The 14,672-nt window shown below is 49.7% G+C and overlaps 1 protein-coding gene across 3 annotated transcripts in view; it reads right to left on the bottom strand.

Annotated features, from left to right (window-relative positions):
* Positions 1-14,672, bottom strand: part of SRGAP3 (SLIT-ROBO Rho GTPase activating protein 3) — a 123,836-nt gene that overhangs the window by 39,179 nt on the left and 69,985 nt on the right. For all 3 annotated transcript variants that reach the window (XM_054838439.1, XM_054838437.1, XM_054838438.1), the window contains exons 4-6: positions 10,062-10,124; positions 4,252-4,437; positions 2,654-2,782 (exon numbers count right to left, since the gene is read on the bottom strand). In XM_054838439.1, the coding sequence (XP_054694414.1) occupies positions 2,654-2,782; positions 4,252-4,437; positions 10,062-10,124 (378 nt within the window). The remainder of the gene's footprint in view (positions 1-2,653; positions 2,783-4,251; positions 4,438-10,061; positions 10,125-14,672) is intronic.

Genomic DNA, 14,672 nt, shown 5'->3' with positions numbered 1-14,672 from the left:
GGTACATCGTTAATCATCCCCCTTGGTGACGCAGGGCGGAGGAGCCAGGAGAATTTGCCTAACTGCAATACACGGGCACTGCTAGGATCCTAGTAAAACACGGTCAGCCAGGTTTTGAGCTAAACCAAAACTCTGTTCCTACCACAAAGCCTCTCCGTGCTCGGTCTCTTCCTGCAGACCTGCTGCTCCCGCCGGGCACAGCTCCCTGGCACAGGCGCCCACCCGGGGCCCTGCATCGCCCTATTCCGTGCACACTGCAGCAGCCAAGGGCTCTGCTGGCTCTCCATCAAGGGCAAAATTCGCCTTCTCTGCTTCGAGCCCCTCTGCTGCCTCCTGTGCTGGCAGGGCTGCCTGGGGGAAGGGGACACCGCATCCTGCCCCGGCACAGAGCCCGTGTTCACAAACAGCACCGGTGTTCCTGAGAGAGAAAGGCACTGTCGTCTTGTCGCTGTTAAATGCACAGAGATTAAAACACTAACCTTACAACTACATCTAAAAATACCTGTTTTTTTCATTTTCCTTTACGTGGATTACAGACCTAGAGAAAGCCCAGCGCTGCTGGATCCGATGGCTGTCTCTTCTTTTGGCCACTTTCAGTACCCGTGGGACACACGACTGGGATCCCCTTCTTCTGGGCGTGCTGAAACCCTTCTTGCCATGCACTTGCAAAATATACTGAATTTGTACAAAAGTCTGCTCAAATAAACTGCTCTTCTTTTGGGGATTTCAAATGAGGACATCCCTGTGCAGCTCACGCATCTGATACTTTGTTTTCTTTGGTGAAGAGAATATATAATTAGGGGAATTTAGCTGCACAGAGTTGAAGATGCTTTAGTTAAAGTCCCCTGAAGGGATTCCTGGAGTGCAGAATAAAAGCCATCTGCTGACTCCAGTGCAAGTGTCAGCAAGGAAATAAAGTTGGGAGGAATAATATAAACATCCAGAACTACAATGGAACTCAGCAACTCTCCAGGAAATCAAAGTCCCCATTCTTGCTTAAAAAAATAAATGAGACAGAGAGAATATACACAACAAAAAGCAGAAACCCCACAGATAAATCAAGGTGTTATCATACTTTGCTATTCAAATGTCTCCATGACCAAGTTAATAGCTTTTTTTAGTATGGCTAAATACATCTTAAATAATACAGAAAACAAAAAGGACACACTGAGAATATTTTATCGTATCTCAAAATCTTGAGATCATCAGGGGTTTTGCATCAGACTTACTTTAATTAGTGCTTAGAAGAATAAATATATGTTAGTGGGTTAGTAAAGGAGATAAACACTCCAGCACATTTTTAAATTATACATTTAGGTACTGATGAAGCCAGAAAACTCAGCACTTATAGATCAGTTATTTATGCGCTCATTGAAGCAACTCTAGCAGGAAGAAACTGCACAGCGCAGTCTATACCACTGTGAAGATGCCTATTGAAGGACGAACTGGGAATCCCTTCCCTTGAATCATTTAAAAGCCGTTCGTAGGAGTGGCTGATACACACGAGTTCCAATTCCTACCATCACTATGAAACCTGCTTCCAGCAGCTCCTGCCCTGAGGCTACTTCATGCCATGAGCACTTTGGGTACAGCTTTTCCTGGCCGGGAAAGCACTTCCACACGTGCTTCTCTGCCACCAAAGTTGAGGACAGCGACGGGCCTGCTCATACGGTTAGAAACTGCAGAGGCGTGGAACGCAGCCTACCCGATGGGCCAGGGGAACCTCAGGCTCACCTGGCTTGCCCCAAGGCAAGTTCTCCTCCAAAGGCTGTGGACTTTGAGAAGCTCCAGCTGCAGGACATCCTGCTGTGTGGGAGCCACAGCAGACGAGGCCGTCGCTGTAACCTGAGGGAAAGTGCCCGTCTGCGCGGTTCCGAAGGCAGAGCCCGCACACACTGACAGCCAGACCTGCGTGTGCTGGTGACGCAGCGTGGAAGGGGCAGAACACACTCAAGCAATTTCTACTTTGCAACTGAGTGTTAGATGTGCCTGCACCACACAGTTCAATGCGCAATGCTTACGCGCTCAGGAAAGTGTTTGGTTCAGGCTGGTTCATACCCTGCAGTTATAACTAAAAGCTTCATCTTTTTTCCCAGCACTGATGAAAGAAGTTTATATGTAGCTTAAATATGATCAATTACTTCGTAATGTGATCATGTGGCCACCATAAAGCTCAGAGGTGACTGACTCAGCATTGCCCAGAGAAGCTGTGGCTGCCCCTGGCTCCCTGGCAGGGTTCAAGGCCAGGTTGGATGGGGCTTTGGGCAAGCTGGGCTAGTGGAGGGTGTCCCTGCCCATGGCAGGGGTGGCACTGGGTGGGCTGGGAGGTCCCTGCCCACCCAAACCAGGCTGGGATTCTGTGACTCCCATATAACAGCAGCTCTAGTTCTGCTCATATACGCCTTCATCCACTGGGGGAACGTCAAATGTCTGCGTGCAGCAGGGGAGAAAAAAAAAAACACTACATGAAAAAAAGATCCAAATTTACAGCACATTTTCAGGCCCCAGTCAAGCAGATGTTAAAGCCCCAACAAATACCCCTTCATTACCACCACATGAGAGTGCACTTAAGGACCAAACCATGCCTAAGATTTAGCTGTGCACTTATCAGTGGAAAACAGGCAGGATGCAGGCAGGAGGAGGAAGCACTTACATCAATGAGGTCAGAGACGTCGTGGATGTAGTATTTACTGACAGCTGCGTTGGTGGCTGCCAGGTTCAGCAGGTAGTCGTTCCTGGCTTTAGTACACTTCAGCTTGTTTTCAGAATACTTGGCTTGTCTCTGAAAAAGCAAAATGGAGCGTCAGAGCACAAATAGGATGCTACTTCCACAGCTTCTCTTGCCGCAGGGCCCTGCAGCACCCTGCAGCCTGGGTGTGATGTGTTCATTAATAAAATTTGGTATCAGGTATGAAAACAGACACCCTTGCCAGGATGGAGATCGCATCTGAACATCCCTGGTACTGTCAGCCAACGCACAACAAGCCCTTGCTGCTCAGATGTACCCAGTGCATCCCAAGCACAGCTGCTCCGCCTTTATCTGTGTATTCGTTGAGGTTTTGGCATCAATCAAAATTAGAGGGCCCAATTTTCCTCCCAGATACGATGACATACATTTGGACTTGCTCCAGATTTATGCAGCTGTATCAAAGTGGAATCTGGCCCAGAGGCCCAAGCTACAAAATTTAGAACAGGACCCAGAATTCAAAACTCTGTAGGAAAGCAGATGTGCTCAATCTGGGGCATTTGCTCAGGCAGATCCTGGTCTAAAGGTTTAGCACAAAAGATTAACCCTTCAAAGAGACTTGTCGCTAGACAATGTCCTGGTGCTGGGTCAACATGCATGCAAAAGCTTCCTGGCTAGGGCAGCTACTGCTTATTCTCAGAAATTAACAGAAAATTTAAACAGTTTTGGAGATGCTCAGATCTGGGTGGATTTGCTGAAGCTGGAATGGAGTTACGTGTTTTGACTAGCAAAGCCAACTGAATGCTGCGCTTTAACTTCCAACAGTCTGTGGAGGAAGAAACACGGTTATTTTATATACTCGACCCTTTTTTTGCTCCCCAGGCCTCTGACTGAAGGAACCTTGGGACAGCTATTGTTCTTTATTTAAAGCGTTGTTTTTAAAAATAAGACGTGAACAAACCGCAGCCCCCGTGGCAGCCTCCCGTGTGTGGATCTGAGGCGTTGCTGTGCCCGGCCAGGCACGCCGGTGCACTGCTCTCCTCGGGGGCAGCGTGGCCTCTCGGGTCCCAGCCAGGGCACGGCAAGCCCCCAGCGAGACCCCCGGGCCACAGCCTCAGCAGCCGGTGCAGGAGCACGTCCCACCACCCGTCTCTGCCGTACACTCCCAGAGCAGCCAGCCTGCCCCACTTCCCAGCCCTCCCTCCAGACCAGCCTGGAAGATGGCACGGGTTGCCACACGGCTCCCATGCAGGTCCGCCACCCCATCCGAGGCCGCACTGCCCGATGTCCCGTGTCCCCATCTCTTGCTGAGCAGTGCCAGCCTGACTTTGGGTCAAATCCTCAGTACCGGCTGGTGTCGGCACATCTCCACAGCCAGGAAGCAGTGAAGAGACTCATCATGGCCTCCTCAGAGCACCCTTCAGCAAAGCACGCACACCAGTCAACACCCTCCCTAACGCCCTCCCCGGGACACAGGAATGGCTGCACAGAAACAAAAGGGCCGGAGCCAAACCCTCCGCCTGCAGGGAGCCCCGGCCTGGCTCCTCATCCTTCCTCTCACTCACCTTCTCCTTCATCTTCTCGATCTTCTTAACAGAGCTGCGCCGCTGAGGCCTGTCCTCGTGCCGCAGCAGGTTCACGCTGATGTCCCCTGACTTGTTGAACTGCTTTTCCTCCTGCTTCTCCGCCTCCTTCAGTTTGCTCTCAGCGCTGATGCTTTCTGCATGGTACATGTGGTAGGTCTTCATCACCTGAGGAAACAGAAGTCTGAGAGTCGCCTGCCCCGTGGCCACGTGAAGCACAAGGAGATGACGGCTGTGGGCAGCATGGAGCAGTCTCAGCTGTGCCGGGGCTGTTGGAGACCACTATGGCACCCAGGAACAAGGTGGGAAGGAAAAGCCCCTAAAATTAACGCCATCGCTAGCCCTATTTCGAAATGGCACAGAGCTGGTGCAAGAACAGTCTTCCCCGCTCGGCCCCTGCTGTGGGGCCAGGCTGAGATGTGCCTCCAGCGCACACCTGCGTCTCAAGAGCGCTGCGGATCTTCCTACAGGGAAATGGGAAATAACTTCCAGTGCATCGTGGCTGGGATAAGGGTCTCCATGGCAAGAGGTGCTGAGGAGGCCAAAACCAACCTGAAGTCACTTTTGACCCAAGCCCTCTGTCCCTACACTGGAACTGGCTAAGCCAACCCAATGTGACCGCTGTTCTACCATCCTGACAGCAGATCCCACCTTGAAGGAGAAATTTTCCAAGCCGAAATGGAGCTTGTCTCCTATCACCACTTCATTGTCCTCTTGCTGCCGCCGGTAAGCACAGTCAGTCCCAGGGTGGACTGCAGCAACATCTAGTCCTTTAAGTTCAAGATCGCAATCTATTGCCAGGAAAACTCCTGCAGGCAAAACTTCTACCACAGCCTTTCCTTTCAGATACAAAAGCCCAAAGGGCACATTGTGATCATTTTAATGGAGCTGGCAAGAGGAACACATCTGCTCTTCTCCCTTTATGCCTTTAGTCATGTTGTCCCCTTCTATCATCTCCCTTCAGGATCTGGATGTTTTATTTCACATTGCCTTGACGAGGCTGGAGATGCCTGACTTCTCGCTGAAGATCAGTCTCAGCAAAGTGCCTGGGCACGGCCGGCAATGGCACCAGGACAGGCTCGCCTCGAGGCCCGTGAGTTAAAAAGGAGCAGGAACCCACAAAAACAGAGTAACTTTGCACAAGCCTTAATGAAGAAAATACAGTTTTCCTCAGCTGCGGTTGTCAGCAGGAACCAGGAGTGTTTAACTTGGACGAGGTTAGGCTGAAACATATGATCTCTCCTCTTGCCAAGCACAAACGTCAGCTGCAAACGAGCTCCAAACGCCGCATGGAAGCCTGCACAAATGTGCCATCACTGGGAGTTACAGTTCTAGGCAGCGGCAAAGGATAGTAAGCAAAGGCTTGTGCCTTGTTTCTGAGCTGCTTTATTTCAAAATCCTGCAAATTCTAACACGGATTCGAGCCACGTATTTCAAACTGCAGTTTCTGCAGCGAACATCACAGGACACACACAAAGCAGACAATTTCTGGGTTTTTCCTAAGGGGAAAGACTAGAGCCCTCCTCATCTTCACTGTCTCCATCTTTTTGTGAAAAACAGAGAGGAAAGTGAAAAAGAGAAGTCCTGCACTTCAGTGCAGTCGGCAGTCACAAGAGAGGTTTTCCCCAGCACCCAGAGAGGCCCTAACTCAATGCAACAGAAAAGCCCAACAACAGTGGTCCGAATTGCATGATTTTTGTGAAATCTATCGGTTCCAAAACAGCTACCTAACCAGAAAGTCTTCAGCACAATTCACCCGTTGTCTCTGTTCACGCACGGCTACGCCACTCTGCCGCAGGCCGGGGACACGCTGCTGTCACCCCTTTTCCCTTGGACGCCAGTGGTCCCACGGCTGCCCGGAGCGTGAGGCAGGACTCCATGGCACAGAGAGCTGTGGGGGCTCCCAGCCCCACTGCCATCGATCAACAGGCTCTGACTTATCTGCTAATGACCTGAGAAACTTTCCTTAACAAAGGCCCTTTTTCCTCCTCCATATTTTCTCCCTGCTTGAACCTAAGAAGGTAACACAGGAATCAGATTTACAAGTCCTCTGGAAGTCTCTTTAACAAAGTGCAAAGGATCTAATATCCATTAAAATATTTTCCCCAGACTTCAGCATCCATGCTGCAGAAATAGATGCTACAAACAGCTTGCTGTGCCAACCGTGTTCCTCCTCAGCTCACACTTGGAAATTCAGCGGATATTTCTGTTTGTTTTAATATCTGCCTTAATTTTGAATGGGGACTACCTGCGCTGCAGCATTCGGCACTTTGATCCGCAATTCCCTCGTGCCTTCTCGGCGCTTGCCATCGAGTCACACTGTCCCCGTCTTACGCTATTGTGTCACAAAGAAAAACTGCCACAGCTGCGTCCCCGAGATCTTTTCTGCAAATAAGTTAATTAGCGGCAGTGGAGGGAGAAAAATACGTTCCGATGTTCATTATTTAACACCACAAATTGTGTTTTCCAATATTAACAATATCCTTCTGGATAAAGGCCATTGCCAAAATACTGGCCATCAACGGCCCTGTTTGCTGTCCTCAGCCAGAAGGGCTTCCCATTTCTAACCAGCTCGTCGTTAAGGCTCTGACCCCGCAGAGGAGCCAGACCAGAAACCGGGTGACCGGTGCTAAGCACAGTCTTAGGCACTCCTGAAGTCGAGGAGACCAAAACAAAGCCCAGCACCCGGGGAGGGGCAGAGACCAGCACGGCCGAAGGCGCCGGCCCCCTCCTCTCTGAATAGAGCCTATGGCACGAGCTGAGGGACGCCCGTGGCCTGAGAAAGGGACAAACCCATCAGACGACAGACGCTGACCTCCACCTCCCCGGTCTTTTAAGAAAGCATGAAAGCAAACACGTTCTTTTCAGAGGGTTTCTACGGCGTGATGCGGAGCAACATATCACTGCGTCGCTACCGTGTGATGCGGTCAAGGATTTCTACAGCGCGCTCACAGAAAACACCCGCTAACCACGGAGGTATGGCCTCCGTCACCGCAGCGCTCCCGATGGAAAGGGAAGATTTGCTCCAGACAATTCACGTCCTGCCACACAGGGAATGGTGACTGTTACTATTGGTTTTAACCTGGGTAATGTATCTGTAGGTATTATTCTAATTAATACAATTCTTTTCACAGCTATTAATCCTCTTCCATAATACCTTGTGACAAAGCAGCGCACCGGTTCACATCACAGTGCTTCTACGACAGGACTTCAAGCTGCCTTCAGCTATAGCTGTGTCCCTGCGTTATGGCAAACAAAGCCCATATACCTAATAGCACGTCGTTAGTGCTGGACACCAAATCGCACATCACTGCCAGAGCTTACAGAAAACTCTACCAGAACGCTGCTCTGGGGTTACTGGTTTTCTTACCCCAGTTTTGGCCTGACCTCCTCTGACTGGAATGCATTCAGTAGAGAGAGGGACCTGTGAGCAGAGGAACAAAGAACCTCCAACCTTTACGGACCCCAACTTGATATCTGCCTGCTGAAGCCTGTAAGCAGGAATGAAAAGAATGAAGCTAGCTTTAATTCACAGCTAAATTATTTCTGTGCAGAACTGCTCACAAACAACTCCTACTTCAGAACGAAAGTAATCTACTTCCTTTTTAACTAAAATCAGCGTGGTTTTGGGGTTTAGTTCTTTCCACACAGAGAGTCCACAGGGTGACTTGGATCAGAACAGCAACAAGGCTGAATTAAAATCAATTTGGTTATTTTGGCTTAAGTTTGAGACAGTGAATGACTGAGAAGCCTGTAAAAAATTATATAGTTTCCACACAGTGCGTAGAATTCCCCTCTGAAAGGCTTAAAAAGCTGCCTAGCCAGGGCACAGACGTACTAGGGATACAAGGCTTGGCCGCAGGCAAGATAAACGACTCCCTTGCGTTGACAGCAGCCAAATGACATTTTACAAGGAGCAGCTTGATGTCCTTTGAGCCAGGGGTCCTTATTGTCTATCTGATTCTGCCAGCAGCCACGGTTATTGAATGTGCTGCTCTGGGTACCCAACACGTTGCAATGAACACGCCAACTACAGGTCAGTCCTGAAGATGTCCCAGAACAACGCCAGCATGCTGGATCAACCTGCAAGCCAAGTACGCAATTAAGCCCGTTTGACCCGATGTCTCGAGGACAGAAAACTACTGACTGGAGGGGAGCTGGCGTGCACTGAACAGATTTAAGAGGATCTTGTTTGCCCAACAGGGCCTGCTTTTTCTTCCTGTTTCATTGCAGTTTCTGAAACAAGCGTGTCTCTTCCCAGCCAGATGACACAGTTGGTTTGCTATCTTAGCAGAAAGGTCAGTTCAAAGAAAACACAAAGCTCTTCCAGCCGTTCCAGTCTGTTTCACCATTCAAACACATTCTGCTCAGCATGTGGGAGCAGAGCAGTGAATGGGGGGAAATCCCAGCTCCAGTGAACAGCGGGGGGAATCTCAACTCTGTGAAGATGAGTTTTGCCACAGACTCAGCAGGGGCAAAATTACTCTCTATGCTCTTCTTTGGCCAACTGCAGGCACTTTGGACCTCAGCCCACTTCTGATCCTCCAGCTGACCTAACCATGTCCCTCTGGCTGTCCCATGTTTGGGTTCTGAGTACTCTGGTCCACAGGTATTAGGGTCAGCCCAGCCCTTGTTAGTCTTCCCTTGTTTTGCATCTGTCATGCTGCTGTTGTAATTAATCTTAATTAGTCACCACCACTAACACAGCTTGTGACATTCAACCATCAACGCATTCCCAAATCTCACGCAAGCTTTTTAATCCAACCTGGCTGTCCACCCACACTGCACGTCTCACAGAAACGGAATCCTTCAACAACCAATAACAAACCTGTTGAGAGAAGATTTATGGCAGGAATTTCAAAGAATATCATTCATGCTCTGTTGTTTAAGCCTATTTTTAAAGAAGATGGAATAAAATGATTGTTTAGGAATAAACGTACTGCAGTGTTATTTATGTACCAGTAACAGATACAACCAAAGAAAGCAAATATATCATCTCAATTTTCCAACACAAGACAGACTTTATATTGTTTTCTTGATCCTACACCACAAATAAAAGGAAAAAAAAGACAATTGCTACAGGGCAAGAGACAGAAGCAACACAAAGGCTTTTACTGCCCTACTATGAAAACCTGCTTGTAGAGCGATGTCTTGAATAACAGTGTACGATTTCACCTGGAGGCAGAGACAGCTCTGCAACCAAAGTGCTCCCTGGAGCAGGGAGATGAAGCTGAGCACACAGGAGCTAAAAGTTTTATGCCTTCCTCAGCAGAAGGTCACGTTCAGCCATCACCCCCAGGCCACCAGGCTCACGTGAGCAGGGCAGGTTTCAGCCACAAGTTAGCACTGCCAGCCCAGAGCACAACTGCTGGGCCGGTAGAAATCACCAACTGAAAACCGAAAGGGGCCTAAAGGCAACACGGTGCAGAAAGCCCGGCAAGTGGGAGCATTACGGACACCAGGGATCGCACCGGATCATGCCCAGACATCCCCATTTATGCTCAAGTGAAACGGTTATGTGGCATGATCCGCTGCCTGATGCGGCCGCAGCAGCCCTGCACGGCAGGACCGCTGGGAAATCCCCCTCTGCTGCCGTCAAAACCAGTGAAGAATGAAACGTTTCTAACAACTGCAAGAGGAACAAATGGGCTGTACCACAGGATGGCGGGAGGGAGAGAGAGCCTCCTCAAGTCACTGAAACGTTGAACAGACATTTTGTTCTAACAAATGACATTGCCTACGTTCCCCTCGCTGCACAGGCTAGGCATGGGTAGGATCAGCTCATTACTCACCGTGTAAAGCTCATTGGTGACTTTCAGGAGTTCTTCATGCATCTGTAAGCCGATCTCCTTGCTCTGGAAGACAAAAAGAAGAGTTGAGACTCCATTATGCTCACAGCATGCATTTCTGAAAGGAAAACACATTTTGGAGGGAAGAGTAAGACTGTATGACTTCCGAATGCTCCATGCATATGCACCTTAATCCTTTTGCCCAAGCTGCATTCACAAGAGCGGTCTGCACACGCTGTGGACAGCACTGTGATCGCACAACCCTACCAGCAGCACAGCCGGTCGGCAGCAGCACGTTGCCATCATGGGCCTGCGCAGGTCGAGCACCGGCAGCAGCACACCGATGCTCCAAACACCCCCAGCACACCATGGCTCCGGAGGACCTCACGCCACTTGAAGGGCATCAAACTCCAGAGACAGACAGGAGGTGTGGAAAGGGGAAACGGGGTCCCTACAGTCGCCCAGTTCAAACTCGGAAAGAACTGAGGTGACAGGTTTTTTCCCAACTAGCTGACCAAAGGTACACAGAAGGTCTGCAACGCTGGCAGAGTGCTGGTACGGGACAGCATGGCACCAGCAGAAGGAAGAGAGTCTGGGGACACTGGTGAGCTGGTAGGACAGGGAAGCCGTGAGTTGTTGTTCTCCTCTTTTCTTAAACCAAGCTACCACCCTGATCCTGACAAAGGCAGAAGTACTTGTTCCCAGCCCCACCACCCCTGTGCCCAAGCAGATCCTGTTAATCTCCAGCAAAGGCTCCCGCACCCATCCCACAGCAAACAAAACCACAGCAACCTCTCCGGTGCCCGTGGGGATTTTCTGTCCTCCTTTCAGCTGACAGCGGCGTAGGTGGACCTTGGCAGCACGACAGGCTTTTATAATGCCCGTCCTGAATACCTTCTGCCCCTCGGAGATCTGCCTCTCCTGGCTCCCCTGCCAAACACGAGACATGCCGTTCTTTGCTCTGCAGCGGCGGTAACAAAGCCATGTACGTTTTAATTCTAGATATTATTTTAAAAAACAAAACAGCCCCGCAGCATGAGAAATGCCCCAGAGGCCTTATTTACACCACTTCAGAAATCCTGCCTAATATCTTTCCTGCTCCGGGAGCTGAAAGACATCAACAGGGCTGCCAATCCACATCTGGGCTCCGTGCTCTCCATTTCTAAACATTACAACCAAAATACAGATGGTTCCCTCTTCCAATCTGCTTGTGACAGTGAAGTTTAAAAGTAAACTGGCATTTTGCTTTCCTTTAATTTTCTACAAATCCTTAACAAAATAAAATGCGTCATTATAAACATGAACACATACAGTACAGCAAATCCTCACGCTATTTCAGAATTGCTGCATTTTCATTGGAGGTCAATGTTTGTCCATGGATCACCCAACCTGGGTTTCAGAGACCATGATGCAGAACATCACACAATTTAATTTATTTATCCTGCAAATGCACAGGGATGACTCCGGAATTACAGACAATATCACTTTGCCCTTCCGCTGGCAGAACTTATCTCCAGTCCACACTCAACCCACGTGTGGATCTAACACACAACGCCCTGCCCCGTTTTGGAGACCTGCTTCGCGTTAAGACTGGCAGAGTGCATGAAAGCCGGGCCTGCTGCGTAGCCAGAAGAGTGTGTTGTAGCCTGACTTCTCCTGTTTTTAACAAAAGCTGCATTACTGGATGTGGGTTGAGCGGCTGTTGCATTCTCCACACAGGGCTGGCTGCGTGTTAGTGCTACATTAACTCCTTGCACTACTTAAATTATACAATAAATACTTGTGGGTACATGAATCGCTTCTGTTTGCATTCTCCAGTCATACCCTATCCCCTGTCAATTTATCTGGATTTGATAGATTTATTAAAGATAGTGCTGCTGCACTTGCAACTTCCAATCAACTGTTTCAGAACGCAGATTATCAGGGCTTCCCAGCCTGAGTATTTCAAGTTTAGGTTCACCCTGACCATGACCCACTCTCCCTGATTTGTCTTCAGTAGCTCAATCTGACCCGAGTGAACCAAAGCCTCTCTGAAAAAGGACATTACATTACGAAATAGCTACACCACAGTTATATAATAACGTTTCCAATTTCACAACCGCAACAGCCGAAGTTCAGCAAGCTTAGGAGAAAGCTCACTGCGGGTGTAAAAACTCATGGCATCTTCCGCCCTCCACCCCCCGTCTGCTGAAATCCTGTTAGCAGTTTGTCTTTTCACTTCTCCTGCCAAGCAGGATGCAGTGATCCAGTCGCCTACCTCCTACAGCACGGGCACGGCGTTTCACGGGAGAGGCCACGACTTGGGGAGCTTGCTGAACATTTAAGCTTGGCTGCAGATCAAGTCAACTCCTACTCAGAAATCCAGCGGTTGGATGCTACTGCAGATGTGCATGCACTGCTTTCCTGCCTCCCTTGTAATTACACTCCTCATCTTTCTGCAGAATCTTCTTGGCCAGGAAACAGTTTAAACACATCTTCAAGCTATAATAAGTATAGACAGCCCCCTCTCCCCACCAAAAAAAACCCAAACCAAAAAAACAAGCAGTTTCTTTCAGATTTCCTCAAATAACTCCATGCATTTTTGTGCACGCAGTCAGGGAAAACAACAACCAAGCAGCTTCCTGGCTGGGTAGCTAAAGAAGATCATGACACAAAGGCCTTTTAATTAAAGCTAACTGGACAACCTACATACTTGAAGAGTTTAACCTCAGATTATTAAAAGTTAGAATTGAATGCAAAGAGAGAAGCAAGGAATCTAAGGAGTAAAAGCACTCTGCAATCAGCGACTAGCCAGTAATTATAGTTTATCTGTGAATGAGTGTCAGGGCATTTGGAAAAGTCCCATCTTCAGAAGCGCGATGATGCACGCTGCTCCCATTCTCACGTGCGCGAGGTGCCAAGAAGATGCCAATTACCAGAAGGTGCTAAGTACCCCCAGCCATCTGGAAACCTCGTCTGCTGGAAACCCCAGTCCCTCTCCCCTCCCTGCCGACACCGGCAGTCACTACCGGCTCTCGAAAACCTCACTGTGGCTCACTAACGAGCAACAGAGCTATTAAAAGCACGCATCCCTCCCAGAAAAAAGGGAACATCCAGAACATGAGTTATTTAAGTCAGGGTCTACAAAGGGGGGTGTCGGAGCCACGGGGCCCCCAGCCTGCCGGAGTTGAGAGTCGCACGTAACCCTCCAGCTGACCCTGCTGTCACGAGTCGGAGCCCGGGCCCCGAACTGAGCCTGCCCAAAGCGAACGGAGGAGGACGGGCTCGTGGTAGGAGCAATGGCCCAGGCTCCGCTACAGCTCTTGCCTCTGCCCCACATTTCCTGTCTGGCGGAGGGAGAGTCCACAAAGCTGTAATTTTCAAACTTAATTTTAGACTCCTAAATAGAGCAACACAAAACGGCTGAGTTGTCAGCAGTGTGCCGTTCCCATGAGTCACGCTGACGGGGGGGACCACAGGTGGGTGCTACATTTACAGACCCATTTGCTTATAGACACGATCCACCAAACGCCCTGTCCTGTTGCTGGAGACCAAAGTGGTCTCTGCCATCGTCAAAAGTCTCCCAGCGTCCAAGAGGGCAGTGTCCAACCTCGTGGTGCTGGAGCCTCTTCCAAACGCAGGCGGGCGGGAAGCTGAAGAAGCTCTGCTCCGAGTGTGCTGCCTCCCCCTTTTATAACAGAGAAATTACATTTGTGTGTTTATGGGAGACAACACCAAAACGCCATTCAGTTCCCTGGCACCACCTGCAAAAGCCAAGCTCCAATTTAGCCACATGCTTTATGCCTTCCATTCCTACTAAAAGCCACAGTTGCTTGCTGGGATGGCAATGGCTTCAGTTTAGCAGGTTTATTAAAATTCCTGCTGCTGCGGACAAAGTAAGGGGAAGAAGCAACATGGACTACTGGCAACGAAGAATACTTATTTTAGAGACAAAGAACTCCCTTCCACACAGACACCGCTTCTTCATTAAATCTCCATCCAGGGCACTGCAGCATGGGGCATAATTAAATTCACTGTCATGGAACGTAATTAAATCTCACACTGGGGAATAATGCAGCACGGTTATTTCGGACATGGCAATGCTCTGTCTCAAATGTATAATTTCCTGTATTCCGTACTTGGAAGAAGCAGCAAACTTCTTTCCTCCCGCCACAGCAGGAGGTAAAAGGGGAGACAACGCCTGCCCGGCGGCACGTCCCTCGCCCAGGCTTCGCCTCTGCCAGGAGGACACGCTGTGAGATTTCATGGTGACGGAGACTCACTCCGACAACAGATCAAGTCAGATCTCTGCAGCGACATATCTTAGCATCTCCATTTATTGCCTGCCTATTAGCAACACTAACACTTGCCTTGATAATTTCCTCCTGCGCCAGGAACATGACTCACACTGGAAGCTCCAGGGAAATTTGCCCAATTGAGTTTTCTTCCTCCACTTTCCTCATTAGCAGGGCTTGCCTGTCTGCTGGAGCAGGCAGGGAGGCTGGCTGTTCATTTCAACTGCACGGGCTAAGCTGCAGGCCAGGGATGCTCGGACAGGGGATGCTGGTCCTCCGTGCTGCGGCGCAGCTCCCCCCCCTGCTCGCAGCTCCCTCGCAGCACCCTTTGCAGGAGCTC

The sequence above is a fragment of the Grus americana genome, chromosome 11 (assembly GCF_028858705.1).
Source record: "Grus americana isolate bGruAme1 chromosome 11, bGruAme1.mat, whole genome shotgun sequence".
NCBI classification, from domain to species: Eukaryota; Metazoa; Chordata; class Aves; order Gruiformes; family Gruidae; genus Grus; species Grus americana.
The sequence above is the reverse complement of the archived record's forward strand: the minus strand, read 5'-3'. Positions and strand labels throughout refer to the sequence as shown.